The sequence below is a fragment of the Phascolarctos cinereus genome, unplaced genomic scaffold (assembly GCF_003287225.1).
Source record: "Phascolarctos cinereus isolate Bilbo 61053 unplaced genomic scaffold, phaCin_HiC Scaffold_9;HRSCAF=440, whole genome shotgun sequence".
Lineage (NCBI taxonomy): Eukaryota > Metazoa > Chordata > Mammalia > Diprotodontia > Phascolarctidae > Phascolarctos > Phascolarctos cinereus.
In genome coordinates, this window is record NW_027556402.1 from 3,176,495 (window position 1) to 3,189,578 (window position 13,084).

General features: G+C 48.8%; 1 protein-coding gene across 5 annotated transcripts in view; it reads left to right on the forward strand.

Moving 5' to 3' along the window:
* The first annotated feature begins 357 nt into the window (after positions 1-357).
* The window catches only part of TNKS (tankyrase), a 216,500-nt gene continuing 203,773 nt past the window's right edge, over positions 358-13,084 (forward strand). Inside the window, exon 1 of one of the 5 annotated variants that reach the window (XM_020976782.2) lies at positions 358-1,340. In XM_020976782.2, the coding sequence (XP_020832441.1) occupies positions 473-1,340 (868 nt within the window). In that variant the 5' untranslated portion in view covers positions 358-472. The remainder of the gene's footprint in view (positions 1,341-13,084) is intronic. The other 4 variants (XM_078148240.1, XM_078148241.1, XM_078148238.1 and 1 more) reach the window with 4 other exon arrangements.

Here is a 13,084-nt window from a genome sequence, read left to right on the forward strand (position 1 = left end):
CCTGGTGGGACGGCTCCGCCCTCAGGATTAAGCTCCGCCCCCACCCTCTGAGAAGCAGTTTTCACGTTCGCTCATTCCCCTGTGGCCCCGCCTCCCCAGAGTTAAGACCCGCCTCCCCGTAGAGACGGCCCTTCCTGCATGGCTCCTCCCTCAAGATTAAGCTCCGCCTCCACCCTCTGAGAGGAGGTTCTCTCCTTTCGTTCATTCCCTGTTGCTCCGCCCCCAGGTCTAAGTCCCGCCTCCTCGCAGAGACAGAGGTCTCCTCATTCGGCCCTTCTGAGACAACTTCTTTCTCATCTCTCCCATCCTCCATTCGCCCCTTCCCAGATGGCTCGACCCTCAGGGTTAAGCCCGGCCCCCAACCGCTCCCATCCTCGAGGAGGTGGTACTCGCCCTTCGCTTCTTCCCTGCCCCTCCGGGCCCAAGGCCCGCCTCCTCGGAGAGGCAGCCCTCTCCATTCGCCGTTTCCCGGATGGCCCCGCCCTCTCGTTCCCGTCAGCCCTTGCGGCCGCGGCCGTTGCTTCCCTCGGCGTCCTCGCTTCCGTGGCTGCGGACGGTGATTGGCCCCGCTCGGGCGGAAGTGGGGGTGGGCGCTGGCTCGGTTGCCGCAGTGACCGTGCTGAGCGAGTGGGGAGATGGCGGCGTCGCGTCGCTCTCAGCATCACCACCACAACCACCACGGTGTCCATCACCCGCCGCCGCCGCCGCCGCCGCCTCCGCTGCCGCCGCCTCTGCCTCTGCCGCTGCTGCCCCCGGGCGCCGCCGGAGCGGCCCCGCCGCCGCCGCCGCCCCCCCCCTCGCTGAGCCCCGGCCCGCGTCCCCCGCGGCCTCCCCGCGCCACGGCGGCCTCCCGGCGCCTCCAGACGCGGACGGGGGAGGAGCAGGCGGGCCCGGGGGCGGGGTCGGGGTCGGGCCTGGGCCTGAGCGGCCGCGCTCCCCCGAGCCCGCCGACAGCGCCGGCCCAGCCTCGGCCCCGGCTCCCGCGGCGGCGGCCCCCGGGCCCTGCCCCTGCCCCGGCTCCTGCCCGGCCGCTGCCGTCGCCTCTGCCACCTCGGTGTCCTCGGTGTCCTCGTGCTCCTCCTCGGCCTCCTCGTCGACCTCGTCCTCCTCGTCCTCGGCCTCCTCCGCCTCGTCGTCCCCCGGCTCGCTGGGGCCCAGCTCTGACAGCCCCCCGGAGGCAGGCCCAGGCCCGGGGCCGGCCGTGAGCGGCGCCCTGCGCGAGCTGCTGGAGGCCTGCCGCAACGGGGACGTGGCCCGGGTGCGGAGGCTCGTGGACGCGGCCAACGTGAACGCCAAGGACCTGGCCGGCCGCAAGTCGTCCCCGCTGCACTTCGCGGCCGGTGAGGCGGGGCCCCGGGCCTGGGCGGACGGGCGGGGAAACTGAGGCAGCCCGGGGGCGGGGCTGCGTGGACAGCTGGGTGCTTGTTGATGTCAGCGAGCACGTATTAAGCGCCCACTGTGTACCAGGCGCCGTGCGGGGCCAGGGAAGCGGGAGGGAGACTGTGGTGAGCTGGAAGGGAACGGAATGGAAAGGAAAGGAAATGCTGGCTTGGGCTCGGTTTGCCGGCGGAGAGAAAACTAGTGCGCAAGGAGGTGTGTATGGGAGAGTTTACACCAGGCATCGGGAGCAGCGAGAGAGCGCGCTTAAAAGGCTGCAGGAGGGCTTGCTCAGTCCTGCCTCACTCTGGTATTGGTGGGAGAGACGCTGGGGCAGGTTGCCATTTCCTTCCCCAGCTCATTTTGTTGAGCGAATAGGGTTAAGTGACTTGCCCAAAGTCACACAGCTAGTAAGTGTCTGAGACAGAATTTGAAGTCAGGAAATAAGCACTCTATCCACTGCACGAAATCTTGGGTTTAAATCCACTATCCACTGGATATTTATCAGTGGAATTGACTTCCCCTCCCCCCCCATATCTCAGCTTCAGTTTCCTCCTTTTATAAAGTGGTTGTCTGAAACTAGAGAATGAGGTTTGAGATGTAGAGGGGCGTAAGAGGGAGCAGGTAGCCTTATTTCTCTCAGTCAAATATGAGGAGAGAATAGGGGGAGGCAGAGGCGTGTGGGAGGCTGGGAGAGACGAGGAGGTTTGGAACAGCTGTGGTGGAGAGCGTGATAGGAAGTCTGTTAGGAAGACTGAAAGAATTGCCTTGATTCGGTGAAGAAATATTTCTCTCTTTTTAAAAAATCTTGACCTTTGATTGCCTTTGGTTTGGGGAACTCCTATTGGTGTCTGCTTTCTAACATAGTCTTACTTGCATGGGCACTGAGAGGACAGAAATGATTTGATTTGTGAGCATTTCACAGCCTGTGTGTCAGTGACCAGACTTAAACGTAGGTCTTGCTAGCTCTGAGGCTGGCTTTCTACCAACAAAAGCTATACCGGATTCTCTTGGTGGGAAATAAATACCCAAGCCCAATTTTATGAATCAGTTTGGATTATTTACTTTTGCATTCCACATTGTGTACTGCTGTTGTTTCTCTTAACACCTTAATTTACAAAAACATCTGATAGCATTGCTGAGAAAAGAACACTTGTTCAGATAGCACACTTATTTAGATGACTTTGCAGATGTAGTCTGGGACTTGTCTTCAAAATCCACACTTTTTTTCCTTCTTCAGTTCCACAGACATTTAGTACACAGTATATACAAGGGGGTAGGGCTGAGTCCACTGAGTCCAAAATATTGGTAGCTCCAGCAGTCCTGAAACTTGAGTGGAAACAGTGTAAGGTTCATTGTTGCTAGTGAGGATAGACACACAGTGGCAGAGAAGATGGCAAGAAGCCCATATGGCTAGGCCCTGGGATGAAGCAGTGTTGCAGGGTGAGTCTGGGGCTGACTAGATGTGTCTTGTAATAATCAACTATAGACTGGGGAGTGGGGAGGAAGAGTGGGATAGACTGGGGAAAATGAAGACAAAGTATAGGAGAAAGGAGGCAGAGTGAGTGTTTGATGACAATCAGGAGAGGAATTTCAGGTTTCCAGATCCTATAAGTGATTTTGAGTGACAGTGAGATCTAAGGGCTCACCACCTCTATGTTATGTAGGTTATAGGAGTTGAGATTGAACTGGGAGGCTGGAAGTGCTCCAGGAGGCGAAGCCCTTAAGTAGTATGAGGGCAGAGGCTGGGGCCCAACCATCTACTCAATTCCTTCATAGAGGAGGGAGTGTGATTTGGGCGAGTAACTCAATGACAGTCCATAGACAAGGGTTTTTGACCAGGTGATCTGGGTCAGTGTTGTAAACTCAAATCAAAATGGATAAAGATCCCGTTGGGCTGCATATTAATTTAGTTTTAAAATGTAATATTTATATTTTATTATGTTTTTATTTATTTGGTTAAATATTTCCCACTTATATTTTAATCTGATTTGGGTACAGTTGTGGGCTGTGTGTTTGACATCTCTGATCTAGACAGACAGAAGGGAACCTTAACAGAGGAGAGATTGCCTAGAAGTGATGTGAGTGAGCAGGGTGTAAGCCCATTCTTTCTCTTGGATCTAAATTGGTGGGAAGGGGGATGGGTAAGTGGGGGGAAATTCAGAAGAGGAGTGTTCTTCATTTTGAGTTCTGTTTTTGGACTTTTTGGGTTTGAATTATCTAGGAGACATTTGGATGGAGATATCCATCAGATGATTGATGGTGCTGGGCCAGAGCTTAGGGGAGAGGCTGGCGGGCTGGCCAGCTGGTTATTGTTTTCTTTCATTCTCAGAGGACCAGCATGTCGGGCGAGGTGCAATGTGTCTGACTGGTTGATCAGACCATGATGAGCTTGCGAGGCTCCACCCATAGGTCAGGCACAAATAGTCCACACGAACATTTGGAGCTGACACGTCTCTAAATCTGTGCAGCTCATCTTTCTTTTGAGCTACTGCAGTTCTGCTTTTCTCACAGAACACAGAGCTTTCTTTGGGGGGGGGCAGGCTGCTGTGCTGGGCCATCTCATGCCAGGATCTCTCACGTCTCACAATTGATTCTTCTGACCTCCATGTGAGCGATTGCCTTTTGTGAATTCTCTGTAAAATTGTCTTTTAGGCAAATAAACATTTAGCGTTTGAACAGTGTGACCAGCACCTTGGTGTTGAGCTCTCTTGAATACTTGGCAGTTTAGCTCAACAAAGGACCTCAGTGTCTGGGCCCTTATCTTGCCAGGTGATCTTCAGAATCTTCCTAAGACAATTCAAACAGAGATGATTCTGTTTCTTGGCACAGCTCTGGTACACTGTCCGGGTTTCCTAGGCATACAACATTGAGGTCAGCCCAACAGCTCTGTAGACCTTCAGTTTGGTAGGCAGTCTAAACACCTCTCCCACATTTTCCTTTGGAGTCTCCTTTCCAAACACTGAGCTAAAATAAAGTACAGTTTAATCTGCGTGGATGCCTCAACTTCATCATCTGTGTGGACATCCCTGGAAAGTGTACTGCCAAAATAATTGAACTCATCCACAGCATTCTGAATTTCTCCATTTGCTATAACTGATGGTTCTATGAGAGCATTGTCCATTATCCAGAACCTGGGCAAGCATGCTGTCATGAAATTGATGTACAATACTGATGAACTTCTCCTGGCCACCAGATTTCTCCATGAGCTTTCACAGGCTCTCAGGACTGACAGTATCAAAGGCCTTGGTTAGGTCGATGAGCATTGTTTGTAGACACTTGTCATTTTTCCTGTAGTTATTGGGCAGCAAATGCCATGGCTGCTATTCCTTGGTCCTTTCTGAAGCCGCATTAGCTCTTGAGTAGATGACCATCTTCCAGGTGAAGGATCAGCCAGTTGAAGAATCTTGCCAGCAGTGACCAAGAGAGAGACAGACCATCAACACCCCCCCCCCCAATAATCTATTACGTTTTCCCAGAACTGAGGGAAGAGACTAGGGCTAGGGCTAGCTAGAGAGGAGCTGGTAGGAGTCACAGTTTCCTGCATCCAGAGGCAGAAGGAGACCTGAAGAGATCTGATTGGTCAGCTAGTCTAGTCACAGGAAACTGGGGCCTCCAAAGTAAAGTGACAGTGCCCAAGGCCAGCCAGGTAGTAGACATCAGCATTATTTGCATAGAAGATAATTAAGCCCTGAAGCATTGGAGAGTTTCCTTGGGAAGCTGGAGAAAGAAGAGGGCCTTGGGGAATATATCCACTTAAGGCACATGATGTGGATCAGATGATTCAGCAGAGGAGACTGGGGCTGTTGGAGGATGGAGATAGGTAGGAGACACCAGACTAGAGAGGAGAGAGTAACCCGAGGAAAGGTTGGAGCCTCTGGAGGGCCACACAAAGGGCTGGAAGAATGAGGATGGGCCAGTAACATCTTGTTGATTGGTTAATTTTGAAAGGCAGTGAGGAGGTTGGAAGCCAGGATGGAGGAGTGAGTGAGAGGAGAGGAAGTGGACACAAGGAACACAGATTATGAAGTTTTCTAGGAGTTTGACTGTGAAAAGGAGGGGGCTACATGGGATTCAGCTGGAGGGGATGGTGGAATCAAGTGAGGATAATTTTGAGGAGGGGCCCTGGTTGGGTTTGGAGGCATCTGGGAAGGATCCAGTAGACAGCGGGAGAGCTTTGCTCTGTTGGGTCAGGGACAGGCGCTAAGTATCCCCTCGTCATTCTGGATACTCTTTCCTTTCATGGTGCTTTGGGGGCTGGGGGCTCGGCATGGGGAAAGAACCGATGCTTGCCTCCATAGATAGTGACTGAACATAATGATTAGAAGAGCGGGAAGTGGCAGTTTGCTGGTCCTAACAGTCAGTTTATCAGCACGCATTTTTTAAGTGCCCATGTGTGTTAGAGAGACAAATACATATTCCATCGAGGGGTCATAACCCACACATATGTAAGTATGTGTAGAATAAATATATACAGAAAACTACAGAATACAAATCTAAGGTAGTTGGGGAGGGACAAAGGGCACTCTGGTGGCCGAGAGTAGATTTGTGTAGGACAGTCCTCCAGAGATTTTGAAGAGAGGGATTCTGTTACATGGAGTTGAGGTGGGAGGACAACAGGTGAAGGGACCAACGATTTGATGTGGGGCCGACCACAACTATTCTGAATTCTGCCATTGGGGTGACTGTTGGGGTATAGGGACAACAAGGGAAGCATTGAGAGTGGTAGAGTTGGGACTCACTCGTGACCCAAGTCAGCAAGTGCCTGATGCTTGTGTCTTCCTTCAAGAGCCCCATTGAACTCACTAGGGTTGTCACCTCCTCTGTGGTCTTGGTGGGCTTGTGCTCCAAGACCCTACAGCAGCGTCTTTCAGAGATGTCAGGGGTAGTTCAAATCGAGTCTCAGACCAGACACTTGACACTTACTAGCTGTGTGACCTTGGGCAAGTCACTTAACCCCCATTGCTGTACCCCAAAAGAAAAAAACAAACATGTCAGAGGTGGCCTTTAAGGCTTTGTGGTGAAGGCCTCCTTACCTTCCAGGGTGGGTGGTCCTTCCGTACCTGTGGGTGTTGGAGTCAGCTTGAGTTTCTGGCTCACTGGGCCACATGGTAAAGGAGTCCTTTAATCTTTGGAGGGATGTCCCTGCATTCAAAGTACCTGAAGTCTGATAAGTCTGGCTGCGTGACTGAGAACTTCACCTTGAACTGGCTTTTTGATACTCATTTGTGTAGGTTACCAGGGGCAAGACAGGCTGTGTGTTCAGTTAAGTGTGGTACTTTCCTTTTTGGATCAAGGAAATGAATCCTTGATTTATTGTCTCTTCTGCTGCCAATAGGGCAGCTAGGTGGCTGCTGCAGTGGATAGAGCGCTGGGCCTTGGGTCGGGAAGACAAGACGCCTCTTCCCAAGTTGAAATGTGGCCTCAGACACTTAACTAGCTGGGTGACCCCAGATAGGGTCACAGAGAGTCGACATGACTGAAAAGCTACTGAGCAGCTGCTCCAGAGCGCCTGATGTGACAGCTAGTTGGTAGGTCAGTGAATATATCATGTGGTCACTAGATTAGAGGCAGGTAGGAAGGATAGAAAGAAATGGGTGCTTTTAGATGGAAAGGCAATCTGTACTGTTCCCTAGAGGTGGGTGATATCCTCATTTGCAGTAATTTCTATGATTCCTTTAAAGCCCTTCCATTTCACAGCTACACCCGGTGGTTTGGTGCCAGAGTAGAGGAGTGTTTTCAGTGCCAGCTTGGAGATGTCCATAGTCTTGTTGGCCTTTCAGTTATAGCAGTCAGCCCAGAATTTAGGTTTTACTTTACCAGCTGAGTTGAAAGGAAGGGCAAAGGCCAAGGAGTCCAGCTTTTACCCTAACACCCATGACGAGTCGCTCAAGCTGAGCTGCTCTGGCCCATTTGTGGACAGCTCTGACTTTTGGAGAGGTTTTTCGACCTCTTTATATCTACTTTCTCCTGCTTCTGTCCTCTGGGCTTAAAAATACATCTGATCTATTTTTAAGTATGAGAGATCTGTGGGAGGCAGCATGGCATAAAGCCAGCTAGAGGGCACAGTGGATGGAGCTCTGGGCCTGGCCTCAGAAAGGCCTGAATGACAAGAACAACAACAACTATTATTATTGTTATTATTTGCATTTTCTTAACATTTTTTCCCCTCAATTACGTGTAGAAATTCTTAACATTCTTTTTTTGAAAATTTGAGTTCCAAATTCTCTTCTTCCCTTTCTCCTTTCCTCCCTCCTTGAGAAGGCAAGCAGTTTGATTTGGATGATACATATGTAATGCAAACCATTTCCATACTGGCCACATGGTAAACGAAAACACAGACCAAAAAAGAATAAGAAGAAAGAAAACTAAAGTATGGCTTAATCAGTGTTCAGACTCTCAGTTCTTTCCCTGGATGTGGATCGCATTTTTCATCATAAGTTTTTTGGCATTACCTTGTATCATTGTGTTGCTGAGAAGAGCTAGTTCATTCACAGTCGATCATTGTACAGTGTTGCTGTTACTGTGTACAGTGTTCTCCTCGATTGACTTTGCATCAGTTCAGGTAAGGCTTCCTGGGCTTTTCTGAAAGCATCCTGCTTATCATTTCTTACAGCACAGTAGCATTCCATCACATTCATACACAGCAGCTTGTTCAGCCGTTCCCCAGTTAATGGGTGTCCCCTCGGTTTACAGTTCTTCACCACCACAAAAAGGTCAGCTATAAATAAATACTTTAGTAGATATGTCCTTTTCCACTTAAAAAAAACCTCTTTGGGATACAGACCTAGTAGTGGTATGGCTGGTATGCTCAGTTTGATCGCCCTTTGGGCATAGTTCCAAATTGCTCTCGAGAATGGTTGGATCAGGTCACAACTCCACCAACAGTGGATTAGTGTCCCAATTTTTCCACATCCCCCTCCAGAACTTGTCATTTTCCTTTTCTGTCATGTTAGCCAATCAGATAGGTGTTAGTTATAATTTGTATTTCTGTAAAAAATAATGATTTAGAGCATTTTTAAATTTGATTAGAGATAGCTTTGATTTCTTCTTCTGAAAACTGTCTGTTCATATCCTTTGACCATCTGTCAATTGGGGAATGACTTGTAAGACTCCATTCTTTATGTGTTGAAGAAATGAATTCAAATCCTGCCTTAGACACTTACTAGCTGTATGGCCTTGGGCAAGTCACTTAACTGTTGTCTGCCTCAGTTTCCATATCTGTAAAATAGGGATAATAGCCCCTATTTCATGGGTTGTTGTAAGATCCAGATGAGATAATATTTGTACAGTGCTTTCTAAACCTTAAAGTTCTATGTAAATACTAGGTATTATTGTAATCATCATCATCATCATCATCATATCTAGTGCTGCAGTCTGCCAGGAAGGTCTGGATTAAAATTCAGTAGCTCACACCTAAAAGCTGTGTAACCATTTCCTCAGCTGTAAAATGGGCATAATACTCCAGTACCTACTTCACAGACTCGTTAGGCCCAACTGAGATGTGCTTTGTAAATTTTAAAGGGTACATAATTGCTAGGTATAATGTGTGTCTCCCCCCCCCCCCAGTTTTTTTCCTTCTGTAGGCCAGAAATCCTAGCCTTTTCAGTTAATCTTTATATGGCTCCACCTTGGTTGCCAGTCCGGAGACATGCTGCATGTTTTTGAGAACAAAATCTGGTGCTAAGAACATGATCTTCCTAGGGAGAAATTAGGCTATGTTCTATCTAGACAAGCAGGACCATGGGTAGCTTGGGTTTTCACTGATTGTGATTTTTGAGTTTATTACCTATTAGGCAAGTACTGCGGGTAGCAGGACTCTTAGGTCTTCCTGAGGGACCGCCTTTCCTTCTGAAACCTGTTCTGAACCTCCCAGTTCATTCTCTTCACCCACCTTTCTACCTGCTCTATTCTGGCATGCTGCACCCTCACAGACAAGATCAAAAAAGGTGAAGCTTTCAAAGATAAGTTCAGAAATCTGGCAGCCAAAAGAGGTATTCCTTAGCTCCTTCCATATGTGGTGGTATTTTAATAAGGCAGTAAACCTGAGGACCCCCCCCCCGTATGTCATCATAATGCTCCAGCATAAGTTTTGTTACAGTTATGTATGTGCAAGTAACTGGACTTCTCTAGGCCACGGGCCTGTCTCACTTTTCATGCCTGCTTTGGTTCTGATGCACCTGGATTTGATCTGTGATACCCCAGGGAGATGGTCTGTTCAGTGCTTCCGAAGATGCTTGTCTGCCACTTAATTGTGAAATGGGAGTGGTAGTTCTGTTCTTTACTTCACGGGTATGAATAATTGTAAAATAATAATGATAAATGATGATAAAAACAATAACAAATAAAAGTAATATTATCATACATTGTATGATAATAATGATGAGCATGTATGTGTTTGTGTGTGTAGTGTTTGATACACAAGCCCTGTGGCAATCTAAGCTGTTATGATGTTGGGGCCCAGGAGCTGGTTAGAAAGGTGCTAGCAGAATGTCAGCTCACTGAGAGGAGGGACTGCTTTTGTTTTCATCCGTGCCTCATCCGTGTATAGAAACAGAGGTCTGTACCATGTAGTCATAACACTTCAGAAACGAGGGGACCTTGGAGAGTGTCTGACTTCCTCATTGTGCACGAGAAGATCCAGAACCTGGGAACAGTGGGAGGCTTGGCATCGGCAGTGGACAGAGGGCAGATCTTGGAGGCTGGGAAGCTGTGCTCAGGGCTCGAATGGTCTTGAGCAAATCACTGAAGTCCTCTGGGTTGGAGTTTCTTGTTCTGTAAAGTGAGGAAGTTGGACTAAGTTCCTTGAGCTCTGGATCTGTGGTATATGAAAAGTTTTCCTAAAGTCACACAGCTTATCAGTGGCAGTTGGGGTATTAAAGCCTACCTACCTACTTACTGCTGTAACTAAAAGTACATCCACGTTCATTGTCGTTATAAAATGGAAATTTGTAATAATAAAGAAATTTAGAAATTCAGCAGATGTTTATTATCTTGTTCATGTGCCAAATCATGGTGTGTTTCCTGCTGAGACTGCTGTGCCTGGTTCCGAGCTCAAGGTTCAGAAGAGGGCAGATTGAGATGCTGAAGGCTTTCTATGGTTGGACGAGGATTGGATAGGGTTTTTCAGCCTGAAGTGATGAAGGCTGAAAGGACTTGATTGCCATTTGAAAAATCATGGGTGTGAATTTTGTGAGAGCGAAAAGGGGGCATTCTTCATCAGATCCTGGTGAATTATTAAAACTGTTCTCTTCTGCATTTTAGTTCTGTTAGAACCACTATGTTGCTTAGAAGACCAGTTTGAGACAAAGGGAATACCAGATGATACAGAAGATAATAAACATAATAAATCCATTACTTCAAGAAGGGATGAAGTCACAATGCCGAGAGGTTGAAAAAAGGGTCAGCCACACATTGAGAAATACTGGGATGGTGAGACCTCTCAGACTCAGAATGCAAAACTGGAACTCACTGCAGCTCGAAAACCCGGTCACTCAGCTTCACAAACTAGAGGTTTGTGTGGGTTGGACTAGATGGCCAACTCTCCCATCTGTGATTCTGAGTTGTCCTCGACTCTGTGTCTAGTTAGCTCCCAAGGCCGTCTGTCCCCACGGCTTTTCTCCTCTTTGTCCCCTGTCCCCTTCTTGCCAGTCTTGTGGCTGCCATCTTGGGTTAGCCTTCTGATTGGGCTGCTGCTTCCAGTGTCTGTTCTAACCCTAACCCTGCTGCCAAAGTCCAGGCACAAGCCCGAACGTGTACTTCCCTGTTCAGACAGCTCCAAGTGGCTCTCCCCCTTTGCATAAAGCCCTGGCCAGGCTTGTGGTGCATTGCTCTCCTTAATGCCCTCTTCATTCCAGCTCCTCCCTGCTGGACATGCTTCTCTTAGCTCTGGGGCCCCCAGTACTTTTAGGAGGTTTTGTGTTGACTTTTGTGAGGATCTTGTTTCCCCCAGGGAAATGAAAGCCTGGGAAGGAGGGCAGGGATTGTTTCCTGTCTGTCTTTGTTTCTCTGTACCTGGTATAACCTGGCTCTGAGTAAAGTAGGTGCTTAGTAAAAGGCTTTTTTTCAATGAATGATCTCTAAGTTATTCTCTGACCATTAAGACCTTCCCCTCTCCCCCTTCCCCCCCCAGCTCAGGTGCTACTTCTGTGAGTTTTCTGCTTTCCTCCAAATGAAAGATTTCTCCCAATTTTATTTTCTTATCTAGAATTTTCTTTTGCCCTTGTCTGTCTTCTAATAGGGGCAACTAGGTGGCTCAGTGGATAGGGCACCAGGCCTGGAGTCAGGAGGATTCCTCTTCTGGAGTTCAAATCCGGCCTTAGACACTTAGCTGTGTGACCCAGGGCAAATCACATCACCCTGTTTGCCTCAGTTTTCTCATCTGTCCAATGAGCTGGAGGAGGAAATGGCCAACCCCTCGAGTATCTCTGCCAAGAAAACCCCAGATGGGGGCACCAAGAGTTGGACGCTACTGAAAATGACCGAGCAGTGACAGACTCTTCTGTGGTGCTGATTGCTCTACAGTTTATGTTGGACCTTGTCTGTAAGCTGGAGGTCAGGGACTGTGTGTTGGTTTTTGTCTTTTTAACCCAGTCTCCTACCTTGTAGTTTTTGCTTGGAATCATTCGAGGCCTCTGGGCCCCTCTCTCTGCATTCTCTCCTGAGGTGTCACCTGCCTTCATCGGCAGCGTTCTGGTATGGTGAGCCCAGTTTTCTGACTCCGGATGGCATTTCTGAGAAGGTGGCTTGGTTCCAGAGTCCAGAGGACCTGGATTCCGGTCCTGGCTCTGACACCTACTGACTCCGTGGCCTTCCAGGAGCCGTTTGGTTCTCAGTGCTTCCTTTGGTGGAGGATTTTCCTATACCAGTGAGGTCCCCGATGTGGCTCACTCACAAAGGAAAAAGAAAGCCATTTCTTAGGAGCCGGGTCGGGTGTGGTAGTCCAGGTCATTGTACGTGAGGAACCAGCGTAGGCTCCCAAGGCAGCCGGCCTCCCTTTGTCTGGGCACCAGGGCGGCACCTGGACTGCCTGCGCTTTCGTTGTTTCAGAAGGATCTCCTGATGGACTTTTGTTTCAGCATCTGAGTTGCAGACTAAAGAAAGCTCCTGGCACTGTGGTGTAGGCTTACTTTTACAATGTAGGGTTTGATGAAGGTATCAGGTAGGTGGCAAACGCCCTGGCAGTAGGGTCTGTGTCCTGTGAGCACTCCCTGCAGCTTGTGTATTAAGTGCTTAATGCATTTTTGTAGACTTGAATAAAGCCTTCATTTGGATCCATTTGTGTTGCACTTTGTATATTAGGTAAGAACTCAGCAGGGGGGCAGCTATGTGGTACCGTGGAGAGAGCATTGGCCCTGGAGTCAGGAGGACCCGAGTTCAAATCTAGCCTCAGGCGTAACACTCACTAGCCGTGTGACTCTGGGCAAGTCACTTAACCCATTGCCTCACACACAGAAAAAAGTAAAAAGAACTCAGCAGGGGAAGAAGGGAGGATGAGCAGCATTCCAGGCAGAGTGAATAGTTTGGGGGAAAACCTTGAGGGTTGGAGAGCGTGGGTTGGACATATTGGGGGCAGAGGGCGAACCAGTCTGCCTGGAGTAGGGGCATCCTCCACCATGCTACCTGATTGAGCTAGAACCAGACTGAAATGTATTTGGGAAATGTTTAACAAAATAAGCAAAAATAGAGGAAAGCTAAGATAATAGTA